General features: G+C 50.7%; 1 protein-coding gene across 1 annotated transcript; it reads right to left on the bottom strand.

Moving 5' to 3' along the window:
* Window positions 1-153: 153 nt before the first annotated feature.
* On the bottom strand, window positions 154-9,978 carry GDF7 (growth differentiation factor 7). The gene is made up of 2 exons (XM_033145408.1): window positions 8,844-9,978; window positions 154-1,150 (listed from the first exon to the last, which is right to left on the bottom strand). The coding sequence occupies exons 1-2, from the start codon at window positions 9,193-9,195 to the stop codon at window positions 177-179; spliced, it is 1,326 nt and encodes a 441-aa protein (XP_033001299.1). The 5' UTR covers window positions 9,196-9,978; the 3' UTR covers window positions 154-176.
* Between the last annotated feature and the right edge of the window lie 9,490 nt (window positions 9,979-19,468).

Genomic DNA, 19,468 nt, shown 5'->3' with positions numbered 1-19,468 from the left:
CACAATGCACGAGTGCCGTCGGGCCTGGCAGCCAAAGGCAGGCCTTCAGCAGGACATCGAGGCGAATCGAGGCATCATCATCTTAACTCGCTGCATGCAAGAGGCGCGCCACGGAGCCGGGGAAGCGAAGCAGGCGAGGATGGGGGAGAGGAGAGGCCTTGTTTCTTCCGACGCCGCTACCTGCACCCGCACGTCTCCACCACCATATCCTCGTACTGTTTGTAAACCACGTTGTTGCCGGAGTCTATGTACAGGATGCTGATGGGGCTGAGCTTGGAGGGCACGCAGCAGCTGGGCGGCGTGGCGTCGGGGTCCATGGAGTTCATGAGCGTCTGGATGATGGCGTGGTTGGTGGGCTCCAGGTGCGAGCGCAGAGGGAAGTCGCACACGCCGTCGCAGTGGTATGCCTCGTAGTCCAGCGGCGCGATGATCCAGTCGTCCCAGCCCAGCTCCTTGAAGTTGACGTGCAGGGCTTTCCGGCTGCAGCGGCTCTTGGCCTTCTTGCCGTGGCCTCGCCCCCCGGCCGCCCGGCCCGCCAGCGTGGTCCTCCGACGGCGGCGGCGCTTCTGCTTGGCTAGGGGATCTTGTCCCGAGTCGGGGGGCTCCAGCAAGAGCCCGGGACCGCCGCCCAGAGCCTTGATCTTCTCTCGGATCTCCTTGAAGAGGTTCTCCTTCCGCTTGGTACGCGAGAAGACCACAAGCAACGCCCTCTCGTGCGGCTCCGACGGCTGCTCTCTGCGGAAGCCCAGCTGTCCCGGCGGGAGGAGTCTCCCGGACTGCTCCGAGACGACCCTCAGGAGGAAGCAAAGCGGCGGACGGGGGTGGCGGAGGCTGCCGCCTTCCTCGGCCCCGCCCGTCAAGGCTGCCCACACGTCGAAGACCTCCCACTTGTTGGGCGACGAGGAAGAAAGGCCTTCCGAGTCCAACAGGTCGCCGGCCCTGGAGTCTAAGAGGCCTGGCTGGTGGCTTTCCCCTTCCGGACAGGAGGAGAGCAGCAGCCGGTGGAGGAGGCCTTCTGGGGACGTGGCCAAGCTCCGGTTTCCCGGGGGCTTGCGCAGGATCCGCAGCTCGGCGCCCACCACCTCGTCCAGCTCGGGAAGGCTGGAGATGTCGAAGAGGTAGCGCTGCGCCGCTTCCGACGGAGAGTCATCTGCAGAAAGAGAGGAGGAGGACAGAAGGAAACGTGAATCAAGAGCAAGGGCAGAGCTGTGCGCCCTAAAAACCGCGCCTGGCCCGACGGCGCGGTTGCCTTGTTAGCCGTGCCTGTTCCTCCAACTCAGGCCTGGAACCTGGAAGTGCCTCTTGGGGACTTCAACTGCCATCAACCCCAGCCAGCAAGGCCAATGGTGGGAGCTGTCGTCCAGCAGGATCCCGGGAACCCTCTGCCGCGAGTCTGGACTCTCCTGGATCAGGCTATGCGTCCTTACCAAGCATGACCCCTGAATGCGCCTAATTGGCTGCTAGGAAGCTGCTGCCCATGAAGTGAGCGCTGCTTTGTCAGTTGCCGGGCCAGTAGCGCCCCAGTCCTGAGATTGGATGGTTATCTGTCATGGATGCTTTCGCTAAGTTCCCAGTATTGCAGGGGGTTGGGCTAGATGACCCTCGGGGTCCCCTCCAACTCAACAATTCTATTTGCTACGGGAGAAAGAAAGGCACTTTGGTCCCTACTGCTGCTGTGCCGGGCAATAAAGAGGAGGAGATGCGTCTGACAGTTCAATCAAGCACCGCTCCTCTCATTTATAGACAGGGCGGGCAATTGCGCGACCGCTTACAGAGCAGCTCCTCCGAAACTCGTTCTCGCTGCTCAGGCCTAGTGGTCACCGCTGAGCGTGTACAGAAAGCCTCTATGGTTGCCGGGCGGACAGCGCGGCGGAGGTAAAACGGCCGTGCGTCCTGGACCTGCTTTTCGTCTCATTTTCGAAAAATAAGCCCCTGGAGAGGCTTGTCTTTGAAACAAACGAGCCTGGGTCCCTCCCCGCGCCTTCCTTCGGGGAGAGACAATGAGAAAGATCTTTACAGTAACCATCTGTATTTATTTCCCAGCCCTCGGATCGAGCAGGTTCTGGAAGGTTGTTTCATGTCTTTCTTGCCTCCTCCGTGCCAAGTTAAACATTTTCCCAATCTGCCAAAAATCATTTTGTTCACGTGTGTGTGTGTGTTTGTGTGTCCATCTATATCCTTGGAGTTGGGGGCGCAGAGAGGAGAAAGAGGACCGAGCCGCGTTAGTTAGGGGTTTGACTGCTGTTGAAGGGGTCTGACCCTGCGCACATATTCGTAACCCTTTCCCACCCGCCCTCCCATGTAAATGTTCCAAGCCGGACGTAGCCCTTTTCCTGGGACTGATTAAACCCATCAGACGTGACAACAAATAAACATAATCGGATTAAAATAAATAAAAGGAGGGAGGAGGAGGAGAAGGGGAAAGAAGATTTCTCAAATGCGGCCCCTCCGGCACAGCACCACTACGCGTCGCTTCTTATATACACGCACAAAACGGGCATTGCTGAAAACACGCTGAGCGTCTATTGGAATCATTCTTACAGCGCGATCCTATACATTGGCTTCAATAGGTTGCTGCCTCCGAATCACGATCCTAAGCGTATTGCTAGGGAAGCCACTCTCAAGGGGTGGGGGGTGGGGATCCGATCGAAGTTGGTCTTCCAACTGGAAGAAGCCAAGAGCCTGCATTGGCTCCACAGCTTCGCGTTTGGGGATACTGTACGTGGCCAGGGATTTCAACAACTTGCTGCCTGTTCGAGATGGACTCGCTCTTCCAATCTTCCCTTGCCAAGTAAATCCTGAAAGGGTGATGATAACCCACCCTTCCAGGTTGACTTTGAGAACGGGAAAGAATGGGGAGCTGCTGAGAATCATTTAAAAGATCTGTTGTTGTTGTGGTTGTGGTTGTTGTTTTAAAAAAAGTGAGCATATCTTGGAAGAGAAACAAAAGCGGAGCTCTTTAATACCTGGTGGGGTGTACGGTTAGAGTATTGATCGTTCGGTAGCCATCTTCAAATATTTGTCACATGGAAGATGTGCTCCGGAGGGTAGGACTCGAACCCATGGCTTCGAGGGAGAAGAAAGGAGATTCCCACTAAATATCAGGAAGAAGTTTCTGACAGTAATAGTTGTTAGAAAGTGGAACGGACTCCATCGGGCGGACTCTCTTTCCTTGGAGGTTTTTAAGCAGAAGTTGGATGGCCATCTGTCATGGATGCTTTGGTTGAGATTCCTGCATTGCAGGGGGGTTGGACTAGATGACCCTTAGGATCCCTTCCAACTATAATTCTATGGTTCTGTGCTAAGAAGGAACCTTTCATTGATGTCTTAATTCATATAGCCCAGGGGGAACTCAAATCAAAGACCCCCCTTATGCACTGGGGTGGAAACATCTCCACCAGGGTGAAAAACACCGGGCTGATTTGCTGGCTACACCCCCCCCCCCTCAAAAAAAAATCCTGCGTAGAAGTCTCGATAGGAACAGATAAGGAGAGGAGGAGACCCCTTTGAATTGCTCAGCTGGTTTCAGTTTTGCTTTGAAACTCCCAGAAACCGCAGCCTGCGGGCCCTGCGCTGTGCTCTTGGAAGCAGAGTCCTAAGAAGCAAAGCTAGCGGCTCGGACAGATATTCCCCGGCGTCGAGTCCTCCTTCCTCTTGGCCTTCAAAGAGAGATTGGGGGGTGGCTCTCTCAGAAGCCAATGGGCCTGCACAGAGGGCTTCTCGGTTTCAGCCCCCCTGGGAACCGGGCTGCTTCCGACGAAGGCTTTCCTTTTCCTTTGTGAAAGCTGGCACTGAGCAGAGCGGCCACGACCCAGCCCAAGTGACACGGGATTGCAGTAACCATATTCAGAGTGGGGGTTTCCCCTGTTGCGTCAAAAACTTGCCAAAAGGGTATTGAGAGACACCTTAAATGCCGGCAGTTTTACCGCGGCGAAAGGTTTCGGGAACCGCAGTTCGCTTCCAGTCTTCAGAAGCTTACGTTGAGTTGTAATAAATGGCTCCGGTTTTTAAGTTCTCACAACAAAACCCATTCGTTGCCATTGATTTCAGTGGTTTTAGCAGGTGCTTCACCTGTTCAACTCGCTCACGTGGGGTGGATTAATTTATATAGCCTATGTATAGAATCCTTAGGGCGGGGGCGGGTGATGAAGTTGAACGTGCGTATGAATGTGCGTAAACTCGCAGACCAGAATGCAAACAGACCTACTTTTTCGTGTTTAACCTTCTAGGAAGAAATAAGCTGCTGCTTATGATATTTACTAACGGGAAGGTCCAGCCACGTAGCTGGTCCCCTAGACCTAGACCTAGATACATGCAGAAGCGAGGAAGCTGTGGTTTTTCAGATGTTGGTGGACTTCCAGCTCAACCAACATCTGGCTAATGGGCAGGTGGTCCAACAATATCAGAAGGGAGGATGGGGCATTTCCCCCAATCCCCACCCTGGGTTTAGATGTTAGATTAGATTGATTGATATTATTGTTTTAAGACAATTTCTTTTTGCTCAAAACGGATAGTGCGGGGGTCTCCCATCTTGGAAAGGGCTCTTTGTCCCCCAGGAAGGGAAGCCTTTTCTCAGATGGTGCGGGCGAGTATACCTGCTTTTGCCCTCTGGAAACGAAGTTCACTTTTATTTCATTCATATGCAAACATAGGTGTGTAATTAAATCAATCGATCAAACGACTAAATATTGTATGGTTGGAGCTCGTGCGACTCAAGACCTCTCGATCTGCCTCTCTTTAAAATCAGGTCACCGATCTACAGTTTAAACCTCCGAAGTTCCAGAGCATAAATCGGTCTAATTCCGTTAACTTCAGTGTTGAAGTCTGAATCAGATATAACAGGAGCATTTCAGTCCTCCAGGGAAGGATAGCATCCTTTATATGAAAATTTATACCATAGCTACAAATGCCCCCTTAGGTTATATCCACCAAGGGATATAGATTGTATCCCTTCCTAAACATTCTCACTAGGAAGTTAACCCCCCTTGATATTCCATGCTGAGCTGAATTTGACCTCTAGATTATTTGCGAGCAATCATTAACGAACGGGGAGATCCTCCCCACAGCGCCTGGCGATGATGACTTGCTATTCAACCCATTCATTCAGACACGACAATTTCAGGAGGAATTTCGTATGTGTGTGCGCTAAGTGTTCAGCTACCATGAATTCAGTTATGCTAAATTCAGTTATCCTGCGCCCAAAGCCCACATCCCTCGTTTTAATCCCCAAAGTGTCAAGCCGGAGTTATGGTTAGCCTGGCGGCGCCCTGATTTTTTAAGAACAGCGGAACCTCGAACCTTGCTTTGCATTCCCACGGACTCGCGCGCTCGCCTCCCTTTTTTGACGGCTCCGGGCTCTCTCTCTCTCGCTGAGGCAGACCGTCTTCATGGGCGCGGGAGGAGTGGAACCCCAAAAGAACAAAACTTCGCCGAACTCACATAGCACTTCCTTTCAGCTATATAGCCCGGGATCCCCCTTTTTTCCTTCGTCTTTTTTTTAAAATTCGCTTGTATTCTATTCTGAAGCATATCGAACCCTTCCGACGTTTATATGTCTCCACCAGCCAGGTTGCTTCGTGCAAACTGCCCCCATCAGCCTGAAAAATTGGGTTTTTCGTTCTGCTAGAAATAGAGCGCAACTCTGGCGCTTCCCCCACCTCACCCCAAAACTAAATTAACTCCGGGCTTATGGTCTCCTCTCCACCACCACCCGGCAATAAAGAACGACTTGGGGGTGCACAACGCGAGTTTACCGGGAAGATTGCTCCCCAATAAGAATGCTTAGCAGCGCAGCCTTTGACAAAAAGACGAATAATGTCCCGGGACTACTACGGCAGAGAGGGTTACAGCAAAAGTAGATTCACAGTTGTACTGTATTATATTTTTAAAATGCTTAACTTCCGTTGGGTCGCGCGTTCTCTCTCTCTCTTATTTCTGAGACTTCGCCGTTTATTTTTCATTTGATCCCTTTTGTGCGTCAGCCTCGGCGCAAACTCATGGAAAGGGGACTCAGGTGTCCCAAAAGCCGAACACAATTAAAGCGCCGTTAAGCGCCGGGGCTCTGTAGGGGAATCACAGAATTGTTGAGTTGGAAGGAACCTCAAGGGTCGTCCAGCTTAACCTCCTGCAATGCAGGAATCTCAACTGAAGCATCCGTGACAGAGGGCTACTGAGCGCGTGTTTACATCGCTCCATCTTAAATCTGATGGTTTTGAAACTGGCTGGATTGTGGCCGGTTAAGTAAATGAAATAGCTGCTGTCAGAAGCGGAGTGGAGTGGAGCACTCAAAAGCGGCTTGAGATGTCGGTTAGTCCGCTGCAAGCAAAAACAAACCATTTCCTCCCCGCGGAGCAGGCGCGGTGGGTTGCTTTGCTTTTGGGTTTTTTTGCTTTTTGTTTTTTACGTATTTGGTGAGAAATTGGCCTCTCCCTTCGGTTCCTTCGTGTCACCTTCTTTCCAAGAGGGGTCGGGTGACAAATGGCTCCAGGCAGGGCAAGCGGGAGAGGGGGTGCGGTGGGAGGCAGCCTGAAGCGCGCGCCCCCTCCAACTCCAAATGCGTTTACAGCGTCCCGAACCTCTCCACACTTTAATGGCTCCTCCAGCGCAGATTAATGCGCTCCAGATGAACCAAACTGTAAAACAAAGCGCGCGCGCGCGCACCCTTCCCCTACCCCACCGCCACACACCGCACCGCTTCCGGACCTTGCCAAAGTCGGGGGAACAGGAATGCCACCACCCAAGACTAGGAACACCCCCCCCCCGCCAAAGCTAAAGGAAGGGAAGCGACGTGGGTGGGTGCTGGGGGAGGATAAAGTTGCTCTGCGTTAGTCTTACCGCCCCAGGTGACGGGGTGAGAGGGCTGCCCCCTCCCTAGCAACCTGGCTGTGCCAGCCCAGGAAGAAAGAGGGCGCAAAGTGGCGCGCGATGCGTGAGGAGGAGGCTGGAACCGTACTCCTTTTGCAGGAGCGCAGAGCGCACTGCCTGGACAAGAGTCCCGCCTGCCTGACGATGCTCTGGGGAAGAAGGTGGTTCTACCCTCCTCCTGACCCGAACCTTGCAGGCAGGTTGCGCTCTGTCCCGCAGCGGTGCTGCATTTGCATGAGGAGGAAGGCGCCCCCGAGGATTGGTCGCCCGGCGGCCACCGCCGCCTCCCCCCTCCCTCCTCCCTCCTTTGCCTTACACCTGCTATCTCCACCCACTCCGTCGTCCAGCCAGCAAACCAGATGCACCTCGGCTCTCTTTGCCCGACGCCAGGTGGCCTCCCGAGTCAAAACGGGCTGCTGAGCTGTCACGCTCGCTGGGTGCCAAAAGCTGGCCCACCCACTGGCAGAAGAAAGAGGGCCCGGAGAAGGAAGCGGGACAGCGCTGAGTTCTTTGCAGTCTGCAGAAAATCCGCCACACAGTGCATTTGAACAGATTTTTCTTGCTTCTCGCTTCTGTTGAAAAATCTGGTCTGGTCTGGTCTGACCTCTTTTCTGCTCTCAAAAAGAATATGGGTCCAGTTCTCTCTCTCTCTCTCTCTCTCTCTCTCTCTCTCTCTCTCTCTCTCTCTCTCTCTCCCTTCCTTCCTTCCTTCCTTCCTTCCTTCCTTCTTTTTCTTTCCTTCTGCAGCTCCCTTTGGCTCTCAAAAGCAACCGATTGTCAGAGAACGAATGCCACCCTCTACAGAAATCTTTGCAGCTCTTGAGCAGAACTCCCAACAGAAATCATTTGACTTCCCATTAAACCCCTTGAATTTGGGGAGAGGAAACCCTCCGCAGTTGAGGGGTTGTGTCCTCTCAGGTTTGGGCTGACCGCAGTTTTAGATAGACCCCTCTGCTTTCGCGGCTTGGATTTAAAACAAAACTATTTCCAGCTTTACATTTCCTTGGCTGTTTTCGTATGGTCGAATTACACGCCCATAGGACTGTAGCGGCCGCAATTCTCTGGGTTTCCCCCTCCTCTCCCTATACGCTTTTGCTTCGGGCCAACATTTATTTAACAGTTTGGGTTCACATTAAGTCCGCCCCGCCCCAGCTTGAGGGTAAAACGGTGCATTTTTCTCGAAACGTATGGGGTGTGATGTACACACAAATATTATATATATTAATGTTTTGCCATTTTAAACCACAAAAAACCCAACAACAACCAAGAAGCGACTCTCTTTTTCTTTCGAATTAGCAAAAGTTAGATCAACCTCTCACTCGCAGAGTGAAGAGAGACGAGGTAACTGTTACACAGTTGAGGGGCGTTTGTTGCTTTGCATTAGATCGAGATTAATATTTTAGATTGTTAGAGTAGATAGGATTAGCTGGAAGAACCGAGAGTAACTTTTCCAAGTACTTTGCATCAGATTTGGACTGCTTCCCTACCCCAAGAGGTTGGCAATGTTTACTAACCACCCGGAGGAAGAATCCCAATTCTCGCTTTGGAGTGGAAATCCAAGGTATCCAATCCAAATCAGAACACCGGGCATAACTGAAGGCCGGGCGCTTGCCCGAGGCAAATCGAGGTCCTTTCCTTCTCTCTCCTCCACCGCTTAGAGCAAGAACTGGGTTTAACCGGGGCGATCCCGGTCAGATTCCTTGTTCGGAGGGAGGGGGCGGGTGAAGCCTGCAATCCTACGCAAACCGCTTACTCGGGGATTTGACCACGGGAGGAGAGGGGGAAGCGTCTCAAGCGAAGCGAGACTCACTTCGGAGACAATGAGCGCAAGAACCGGCTCCCACAAATAGGATCCCACCTGTCCTGGGCAGTCCCACCTGTCCCCTCGCGCGAGGCTCGATGGCTCCTGCTCCAGGTCGCAGGTGCTGCGCTGGGCATCCCAACCCATTCCACCCACCACCCTACCCGGGCTGGCTCACCTGGCGGCTGCGCCTGGTCTACGAAGCCTGTGACGGTGTCCGCTCGTCCGCCACCTTCGACGGCGGGCACAGGAGGCTCCTTGCTCCGGGCCAGGCTGTGGTAAAGCGCTACCATGTAGTCGTGAGGCACCACCGTGCCGTTGCGGAACGCGCCTTCGCGCTTCGCCTTCCAGGCTGCCGAGGCGGCGGCGTCTCTGACGTCGAGGTTCTCGGCGGCGGCGGCGGCTGCCGCTTGCGCTGCTGAGGCGGGTAGCAGGGGCCTGACGGCTGCGGCGTCCAGATGCCACGGGCGCAGGCGGCAAGCGCTCCAGAGGCAGTAGAGGCAAAGAGCCGCGGCCGCCCTCAGCTCCATCCTCTCGCCGTCGCCGTCCTCGCCGTCTGAAGCAGCAGCAGCAGCAGACAGAGCTCGGCGGGCTCCGGGCGGCTCGCGCAGGGGCTTTGAGGGCTCCTCGGACTCCCCGGCCGCTTTTTAACATTGTGTTCACAATCCCCGCCGACTCCGCCGACAGCGGCAGGAGACTTTTTCGGACCCCGCGCAGCGCCCCCTGCCGAGCGGCCGCCGCTTGGCAACGACGGCGCTCAAGCCTTCGGACGTAGCTCCGCCGCGCGCGCAACGAAAAACCCAGAACCAAAACACAAACATTGTTGAGTCATATATTTGCTTTTTTTGCAAGAGCTCCTTCCTGCCTGCCCTCTTAGGTTTTTTTGAAAAAATGTTTCTCTCTCTCTCTCCTAAAAAAAGAAAAAAAGAAAATCCCCTTTTAAACAGAATCCGTCGGAAATAACACCCGTAACAAACTGGCCGAGGTGTTTTCGACGTGCGCTCGTTGCCAACTGGGCAGAGCGCAGCCGGGTGCCAAGAGGAGCGCCTCGGAGGACACGTTAAAGGGAACCTGATCGTGCGGAGAAAGAGGCAGAGATGTCCAGAGAGGGGTTTTCACCCGGAGCCCGAGGGGGCGGGGGTCCCTCTTTCTCCCAAGGTGGCAGGAATTGGACGCACCCGAGAGGAAGTTACACAGACTTTATAAACTTCCCTGAACTTGCAGAGGAAACTCGCTGCGTTCGCTGATTTCCCCCCTCCTCTTGCTCTGTGTCCTTTTCGATAGAAATCAGAGATCATTTCGCCAGCACCAACAAAAGAAATGTTAAAAGGGGAGGGAAAAAAGAGCGGGGGGGGGAGAGACACCCCCTGGCAGTTTAATCCAGGAAAAGCGTGTGTGTGTGTGCGTGTGTGTGTGTTAGTAGGAGTGGCATCGTTTTGCTCTGGGAGTGAGGCCCCGGTGAGGAGTTACTTCCAAGAACCATGCTTCGAATTGGCTGTCGCAGAGAGGACCGCTCCTAGCATTCCTTGCACAAAGGGCGCTGCTCGATTTAAACCGCTGTTGTTTCTGGTTTTTCATCACAGAATTGCAGAGTTGGAAGAGACGCCTAGGGTCATCTAGTCCAACCCTCTGCAATTGGGGCGGGGGGCTCCACCACCACCCTTCCGATCAACAGCCAGACACATTATTTGTGCAATTGTGAGCTGTGTTTATCTTTTTTTTGGGGGGGGGGAGGAGGAAGAAACCACAACTGATAGTTTTCATTATTCTTTGTAAGCCGCCTTTGCAGTGAAAGAAGGCGTAAGAAAGTGATAGAAAGGTTGTTACTCTTACTACCAGTATTGCAGTAGTGCTATTGCTGTGCTTTTCCTCCTCCACAGATCTTTGCTGCGTTTTCAATGCTACTGCTATCTACCCACGTACTAATTAAGCCAGAACAGCCACCACCCTAACCACAAGGAGCTCGCATTCGTTCCCCTGCGAATTTGATTTCGAACCAACCTAAACCTGTTCATTTCGCGCGCGGGTGCAAGTTGGAAGCGTTTCGATTACGCAGGACTCTATTATCAGGGATCGTATGGGGGACGGAGACGGGGACCTACCTGTATGTCTCCAGATGTGGCTGGAGTAAAAGCTATGCTGGAGGCCAACTTCTGGGAGACCCCAACCCTTCTGGGGGACCCCAACCCCAACCCTGAATGATGCTTTATATATATATATCGTTCCAGGGTGTAGGGCCAGGCTGCGTATCTCCTCCTCCCCTTCAATTGAGTGGGACCCCTTTCTTTCCGAGTTTAGGGGCGGACTGAGAAAATGAATCTTTTTTTAAAGTCGAAGCTGGTTTCCATCACCATCCAAAATAAAGTATTTCAGTATTTCAGAATCCAGTGTGTTTACACCCCACAGTTCCTTGCTTTCTGTGGCCTGTTTGGCACCGCCGTCCTTAAACCAAGAGTTTGTCGATGATGCTGGCAGGTTAATCTTTAGGACAGAAGGAGATCCTCGCTTGAAAGGGGGAAAATGAAGTCCATCAACTCTCTCTCTCTCTCTCTCCGCCCCCGCAAAGCCGCCCTCCCGCCTGCCTGAGTGTTAATGTTTTGTTTTCTCTTCTCTCGAGGGCTTCCTTGGTAAAATTCAGATGTTTCCTTGGATCCCAGTTAAAATAACAAACCGCGGTATTGACTAGGATGTTATTTCAAGTTTTCTCAGCCCTTTGCGGGGTGTGTGTGTGTGTGTGTGTGGAGGGCGGAGTGGGGAAGGGAGGGGAAAAGGAGAGAGATGGATGAATGTCTGTTTTCTCCACAAATAATAAAACAACACCCAAAGCATCAAGATCGGCGGCGGTTAATGCCATCAATCGTTTCGGGAGCGCGCTGCTCGGGAACAGATTTGAAAGATCAGAGTTCGTTTCGTTCATTCTGCAAGGGTTTGGGCACGCTAAGGGCTTGTGGCCTCTGTTGGGTTTTTGCGGGGGTCTTCTTCTTGCCCCTGGCACAAGCTGCCGTGATTGGATTCCTTACCACCAGAGCAGTCTCCTGTCCAAATGATGCTCCTCTATAATAAAAATATAATGCAGTCAGCAAGAGGAATGGCGAGTTCTGCGGAGCGAGGAAAATGGCCTTTCGCCCAGTCCATCCAAACCACACAGTCTGCAAAATAACAAACACCATTTCATGTGGAAGCCACCAATGGATTTCAATGGCGCTTCCTCCCTTCCGCGCCATGTGGCTGGCGTTGTTGCATCCCCAGGAAACTTCCGATTGCCCTGCATTTTTTAAAAATATGTTTGGTGATTCGTGAGCAATTGACCGTCGGGTAAAGCAGAACAGCTCCAAAGGCCAAAGAGGCGGTGGGTTAGGGAGAAAGGGACGAAATATCTGCGTTTCTTCTCCCAGGCCCTTCTTAACATGGAGGCTGAAGCTGTCTCAGAGTTAAATGAATATCTATCTGTCTGTCTGTCTGTCTCGCCTGTCTTCCAGGATGGAACCCAGGATATCTCCCATCGAAGTGCAGGACCAGACCCAGTCCTCCTGCTTCATCTCAGCAAAGCGTTGCCTTCACGTATCTTTAGATCACACCATGGGAAAGGAACACAAGGAACCCTTCGCATTTCAGTCCTAGGCTAAACCTCAACGATTGAAGCGATAGCCAACTACACTCCCCACCCCCACCCCCGCGAAGTTTCCTCTGAGACCTCACCCGTGTTCCCCGAAGGGTAGCAATAGTCGCGTCTGAACGCCATTCATGTGTGTACATACGTTTGTTTGTTTGTTTGTTTAATAAGTAGTAAACACATAATAAATTATTTCAGCGGGCTCCGGATCTTAACCCGACGCACAACACAGTCCATGCTTTTAAAAATCCCACGGGATTCATTTAGCCCCAATGGAGGATTGCAGTCCTAAATCCCATATGCAGTAAAAAAATAAAATAATAATAAATAAATAAAAACCAACCCCCCCCCCCACATGACTGCATTCAAGAATTTGTGGTTGGGGCTGCAAGCGAGTTTCGCAATCCAGGTAGGCTTTCTCCAGCCTCCCAGCCCAGTTCTCAACCCAAAACGGGGTTTGGTTTTCCAAACGCTTTACAGACCACCTTAAATCTCTCTCTATCTTGGTCTCTATCTACTTGGGAGTATGCCAGCCAGCTACACGGGTAGACCTAAGCCTGCAAAGGCAGCGTATAAATCTATCCGTTCATTAAGCTCCGCCGATGCCAACAGAAGTTACTTATGCTCCTCTGAACCCGAGCCTCGGCCCCACAATTCAAGTAATCAGCAATGAGATGTCCACGAATGCCCGGTTGCTTGTTTGGGTGTCAGCCTAACAAGGGCAGCCAACGCACGCTTGCTGGGAGATAAGTTTCCTCGGAGTCATACAGAGCTGCTCAGTGCTTTCGATGGCATCGCCTCTCCGTTCAAGACAATTCTCTGCGCGCTTACCCTGGACACCTCGGGACGCCCCTTCGAGCAAATCTGAGCGAACGGAAGCGCCACGGAGAGACATCGCCGCGCAACGGAGTTCACGGCAGACCCGAGCGCACTTTCCTTTGAGGTTGCTCCTAAACTGATGCCATGGACAACCGCTTAGTAAGATAAAAGCTAGGGGGATATATCTATACACATACCTGGCATATATGCTCTCATGCCCCAGTGCTTCTCTTGCAGCGGAAGTCAATCTCTCCAGGGTGCTTACTTCCAGGTGTGAAAGCAGCAGAGCGCAGCCTGACAATGTCACCCTGACCGTGCCCACGCAGAAGGAAGCCCCACTCTGCCCAATAGGGCTTGCTCCCAGGCGTTATCAGCCCCATGCGCTAACCACCTGAGCTGTCCAGGCTATCAAAGTCATAGAGTTCAATCGGGCTTGGCGCTGCTAAGTCTTTTAAGGTGCCAGGGAACTCTCTTTGGTCTATGCTACAAGACAGTGCAAAACACCGGTGAGCTGCGCTGTCTGTTTTAAACGGAAAAGCAGGTTTTACATATAATGAGATGGGGAGAGGATAGGAAAGAGAAAGAAGATGGAAACTTGATTCTTCACCACTGCTTTTTAGTCCTGCTCAATATGTTGTTATATCAGGGTGCTTTAAGCGGACCAGAAGCCTTAAATCCTCTTTCTTTGCTCCTTTGAACGACGCCTCTTCAACAATTAGAAACTATAAGCAAGAAAACAAACAAATAAAAAAGTTGGGTTAGCTCAGTCATTAGAGCATGAGACTCTTAATCTGAGGGTTGTGGGTTCGAGCCCCACGTTGGGCAAAAGGTTCCTGCATTGCAGGGGGTTGGACTAGATGGCTCCTCCTGGACCCCAACTCTGTGATTCTAAGTTTCTAACTCGGGGAGGTTCACGGAGAGTGGAGTCGCCCTGCGGAAGGAGACTTGACCTGTGCCATGGCAGTGACAACCGGACGTCATTGACTAGGCTGTCAGAATATTAAAAATGAAGTTAATTTGTTGACGTTTCTGAAAGTGTAATATATATTACACTTATATATATTACACTTATATATATGGCTGCCTTTGGATGCAAGAGAGAAAGGGGCGCTGTATGGCTTGTTTGGGTGGAGGAGCCGGGAGTTCTCCGCCTCAGATCATCCCTTAATGGCTAAACCAAAAACCATGACTGGGCAATGCGCTAGTAGCTCCCCAAAATATGGGATGGACAGAGAGGGGAGAGAGAAACTGGACGCCTCCGTTTGCGCACGGCGGAGAATCTCCAGCGCTTCCTCTCAGGAGTGCGAGTGAGGTAGACGCAGCCACCTCTCTTGCGCCCCCGAAGGTGTTTCATTATCATCGCGAGGCTCCCCGACGACAGGTCCCACCGCCTCGCCTCCTGCTCTCTTCTCGCTCGAAGCGACGGGTCTCTCACGTCGAGTCATCTGGCACTGGGCAAACAGGAGAGGCTCAGGACGCACGCTGCTGCAAAGAAGGTGGCTGAAGGCTGCCTGTAGAAGAGTCAGGCCTGAGGAAAGGTCGGCGAAAGGAGAAAATGTTTCCTCCTCCTCCTCCTCTCTCCCTCACACATCCCCGCGGCCTCTCCCTCTCCCATGGCGCCGAAATGCTTCCATCACAGATGGAGAGAGGTGCTCCTTGAGCATCAGTCGCCACGCACGCTTCCAAGCTCTCTCGACTATCTAAAAAAAAACAAAAGGCACGAGGCTAAATAAATCACAGCACCTGCCAGTCAGATGAGACAGATAGACACTTCTGCTTGACTGAACCAGCCGGCTCACAAAGCGTGGGGTTATCGCTACTCAATCTAGGACGCAACTACGATACAGCCTGGGCTGGTTATTTCTTCAAAAGGATAGGCGCAACTGCAGAAAGTGCAGGGATTCCTTGTTTTGTTTTAATTTTTATATTTTCTTTTCAATTTTTCAATGATATTTTGACATAAATACAATGCAATATTTCCCAACAAATATACATATTTTGACTTTCCACTACCCTTTTTTGCGGTTTCTTATATTTTTAAATTAATAACACTTGAAGCTCCTTCATTCCTCCAATTAATAATTACTCCCTAGTTATATTTTAACATTAATTTTAACTGTTTGGTTTAAGTTAATTCTGCTAATGGTACAGTAACATTTCAGATAACCCACAAAACTTTCCTCTTGGTCCCTTAATGCTCCTGTAAGGTTTGCCATTTTAGTCCATTAATTTAGTCTGCCATTCCTCCTTGGTTGATACAGAAACTGCTTTCCATTTCTGAGCATAAATCACCCTGGCTGCAGTCCTAGCATACATAAACACACACACATATTTTTCTTCTTTTGGAGTCTCTGTACCAATTACCCCTAAAGAGATTCCTTGTTTTAGACTGAGAGCTTGTTCCCCTCCATGGATACTGGACTCCATCCCCCAACAACCCTACCCATTGCCCATGGTGGCTGAAGTGGGGGGTGTTGGAGTCTGACTGTGGATTTAGGGGGACCCCCTATTCCCTAGAAATGAATAAATGGTAGGGTTGGGGTGTGAAGAGAGAAAGACCAACCACAGAGGAATCCCTGGGCTAGCCTGTGCAAAATGACCTGGTCAAGCTAGGGCCATTGAGAGCTGTTGGCAATGCAAGAGAAACTCCCTCCCCTTTGCCCTGAGGTGTGACCAGAGACAGGGGATTTGGAAGGCTGCCAGCGTAACTGGGTATGAGGTGACAGCGTTTTAGCAAGGTGTTCTGGGAGGAAGGAGGAGGAGGAAGAAGAAAGACTGGGATCCATCTTGGGCAGGTTGGCTGGGAGAGATGCCTTGGACTCCAGGGCAGGGCTGTCCTTGTGGGATGTAAAACGCAGGAGCAGTCAAACACAACATTGCTAGAGTGGACATAGAAAGGGAACTCTAGGCCAGCCAGTGGGAACTCGGTTTCCCCTGAGCTGGGATGGACTTCCTCTGTGTAACTGGAGATGGGTGTGGTCTCACCTGGGCAGGTTAACACAAAACCACAGGGACCACACTCCATCTTTCTCTTTTGGACGCCGTTCTCAAAGGGACAACATCGCTATGAGGGTCTCTTGGCTTCCACCCAAGAGAACACAAAGGAACTGTCTTTCCCTTATGGAACAGTCTCCTGAGTAAATATTACTTTTACTAAGTTTAAGCCTGCCTCTGGGATCCAATTGTGAACAGAGTAAACGTTTTATGCTTTTATAGAAGACTGTGTATTGTCTTATTTTGAGAGGGATTAATGGGGAAAATACCAGGACATTTATTACAGAGGTTTTAACAAACCTAAGCAAGCTATCTGCTGCGTGTGTGTTTAAAAGAAGAATGAGAACTCTGCTAATTTCTGGGACTTGTAAACACAAGTTGGAATAGGATATCTTAAACAATATATCCTCTCCTGCATCCCAAAATATTCCCACAGTCCTCCTGTGGGGAACAAGCTTTCTTGAAATGACCATGGTGTAAGATCTGGACTACCTCCATGAAGAGTGAATGTGTAAATGGGTGAATGAACCACATTTCTTAAAGCTATGACAGTCTCCATCTTGTCTCAATTCTCCAAAGGAACACAGACCCTGGGTGACTGGAATCCCATGGGGTTTTGCCACTGCTCAGCAGAGAGAGGGCGCATCACCCAACTTTTAAACAATATATCTTAACAAACTACAGTTCCCAGGATTCTTTGGGAGAAGTAGCAATTTAAATGCATAGTGTGGTTCGGCCAGGTGTCAGCAACCTTTCTCAGGCGTGGTCCGGTCCACCGTCCCTCAGACCATGTAGTTGGCCGGACTATATTTTGGAGGAAAAAAATATATGAATGAATTCCTATGTCCCACAAATACCCCAGAGATGCATTTTAAATAAAAGGACACATTCTACTCATGTAAAAACACGCCGATTCCTGGACCGTCCGTGGGGCGGATTTAGTAGGTGATAGGGTAGGATCCGGCCCCCGGGCCTTAGGTTGCCTACGCCTAGGTTAGGCCTATGTCAAGCTACTGGTCTCGTTTGCCTGTCGTTGTGTCTGCTATCACTGGTAATAGCTCTTCAAGTTCTCAGACCAAGACCCCCCCCCTTTTCTGGAAAACAATGAATTTTAGACCCCCTACACAGAGCGCCTGTGCTGCTTTATCACTATGCCCAACCCAACAGCTGGATTATCCAGGAAGTCCCTTCATACATGTCTGGATACGTGGCTTGATTAATAATTTCGCTGGTTGCTCCGCAGTCCGCATCCCATGGACTTCAGCGGGATTTCTTCTGATTTATGCTGACAGTCAACCATCGCCACCCTTCCATCTTTCACCGATGTGTTCTAAGGGATGCACGTGGTAACTGAACATTCTGTCCTCTCCGTCCCAGAGTGTCCATCAAAACACAGAAACTCAGTGCGTTTCCCCCATCTGTTCTGCATTGAAGCTCCATCGAAACCCTTTTGGGTTTTCTTAAATTTCCATCTACCCTGCCCAGTCTAGGCCAGCTGCAGGACCTTCCAATGCTGTTGTGGCTCAGAAGTTCCTCAAGCGAAGCTTCCCCTCCCCCTCCCCACCCCCACCCCTGTCCCGCCGCCCCTCCTTGGGACAGATTGGGACTGCTTTGGGTTATAATGCAAACATTTGTTTTTCTTTGTGTATACATACACTGTTGTGTTGGCAAACCCCTTCCTTGGACCTGCCACTCTCTCTTTTTTAAAAAAAGCCTAATTAACAGATTGCCACACGAGAAATTGGAGAGGAAAAGCTGCAATTTATTTTATAACTCAATTAGTGAGTTAACGGACAGGGTGGGGGGAACACATACACATGTAGCCAAGCATTATTACTTTTCTCTTTTGACTCATATGAACTTTCCAACAATCAGAAACTTGTTCCAGCTCAGGATAACATCCCTTTCCATTCTGGGGGACTTGCCAGTCTCAGCCTTAATCCCTGACACCTGCCCTTAATCAGATGTAGGCAAACCTCCCTCTCCTTGGCTTCATTGACTGCCAAAAGTCTATGCCCATCTCCTTCCCTTCGGACTAACACATTCTCCGGAGCACTCTCGAACAGATGATAAATCATTTAACTGTCCTCCTGGTCACTCCTGAAATGGAACTGAAACTAGCAGGGATTCCTCCCCCCAATTTAAGAGTTCCCGCTCTTTCCCCTTGACAAAAACCCTGCACACCTCAACTTTCAGAAGTAAGTCCCACAGAGCTAGGGCTTTTTTTCAGCTGGAACTCACCGGAACTCTTGGGTGGGCGCCATTGCCATTGTAAGACAAGGGAGGTGTTCATGGTGAGTTCCGGCATCTCTTTTTCTAGAAAAATAGCACTGCACAGAGTTAAATAGGACTTCCTCCCAGGTAAGTGGGTCTCACACTGCAACCTCAGCGTTTGGCTGTCTGTTACCTTCTCTGGTCAAATCAAGTGATGTTTCAGATCGAGGCTGTGTACACATTTGTGTTTTGGGAAGCCGTTGACAGAGCCAGTGTGGTGTAGTGGTTAAGAGTGGTAGACTCGTAATCTGGGGAACCGGGTTCGCGTCTCTGCTCCTCCAAATGCAGCTGCTGGGTGACCTTGGGCTTGTCACACTTCTTTGAAGTCTCTCAGCCCCACTCACCTCACAGAGTGTTTGTTGTGGGGGAGGAAGGGAAAGGAGAATGTTAACCGCTTTGAGACTCCTTTGGGTAGTGAAAAGCGGGATATCAAATCCAAACTCTTCTTCTTCTTATGATACATTGCATTTTGATGCATTCTCTCCCAAACCAGCTTCAATTCAATCTGAAAAAAGAGTGACCTAGCTGCATTTTAAGCCAGCAAATGTGAAAGGAGTCAAACACAAGGAGAGCCCTGCTGGATCTCATGTGGCATCCTGTTTCCCCAAGTGGCCAGTAAACCCCCAGAGTGGGAAATAATCATTTAGCAAGTGGTCTTCAGACCTCTACCTCTGCTACCTGGTCTTCTGCTTCCTGTGGGAATGTTGTGGATATCCGTAGTAAGAGAGGATATATTGATTAAATATTATCCTTCCTCACTTACACTAGTAAGTAAGTAAGTAAGTAAGTAAGTAAGTAAGTAAGTAATTAAATACAAGTAACCAATGCACAATTTTCCTTCTCTGGGGGGAAAAATCCTATATCCTAACAGAGAAAACTTTATTGGGTTCTGTGACAGTTGTCACAAATCTTGGTCCCCCCACTAAGCTGAGGCTGGGTGACTAAAGAAATCTATCTGAAGAATTTTGAATTTTAAAATTGGAAAAGGGAGAAAATCCCAACAATTGAGGATTGGCAGATTAAATTAGTAGAATCTATGAATTTAGCAAAGATGACATCAGCGACTAGAAATGTCCCAAAACAAAAAATCAAAAGCGAGTGGA

This window comes from Lacerta agilis, chromosome 3 (genome assembly GCF_009819535.1).
Source record: "Lacerta agilis isolate rLacAgi1 chromosome 3, rLacAgi1.pri, whole genome shotgun sequence".
NCBI lineage: Eukaryota > Metazoa > Chordata > Lepidosauria > Squamata > Lacertidae > Lacerta > Lacerta agilis.
Note: the sequence above shows the minus strand (reverse complement) of the source record. Positions and strands in the feature narration are given on the sequence as shown.

What these genes read in the sequence shown, in the direction of transcription:
- GDF7 (XM_033145408.1), bottom strand. Translation starts at nt 9,195, where the DNA reads ATGGAGCTGAGGGCGGCCGCGGCTCTTTGCCTCTACTGCCTCTGGAGC. An exon ending in AGACCAGGCGCAGCCGCCAG is followed by an intron (nt 1,151 to 8,843) that starts GTGAGCCAGCCC and finishes CTCTTTCTGCAG; the next exon opens with ATGACTCTCCGTCGGAAGCG.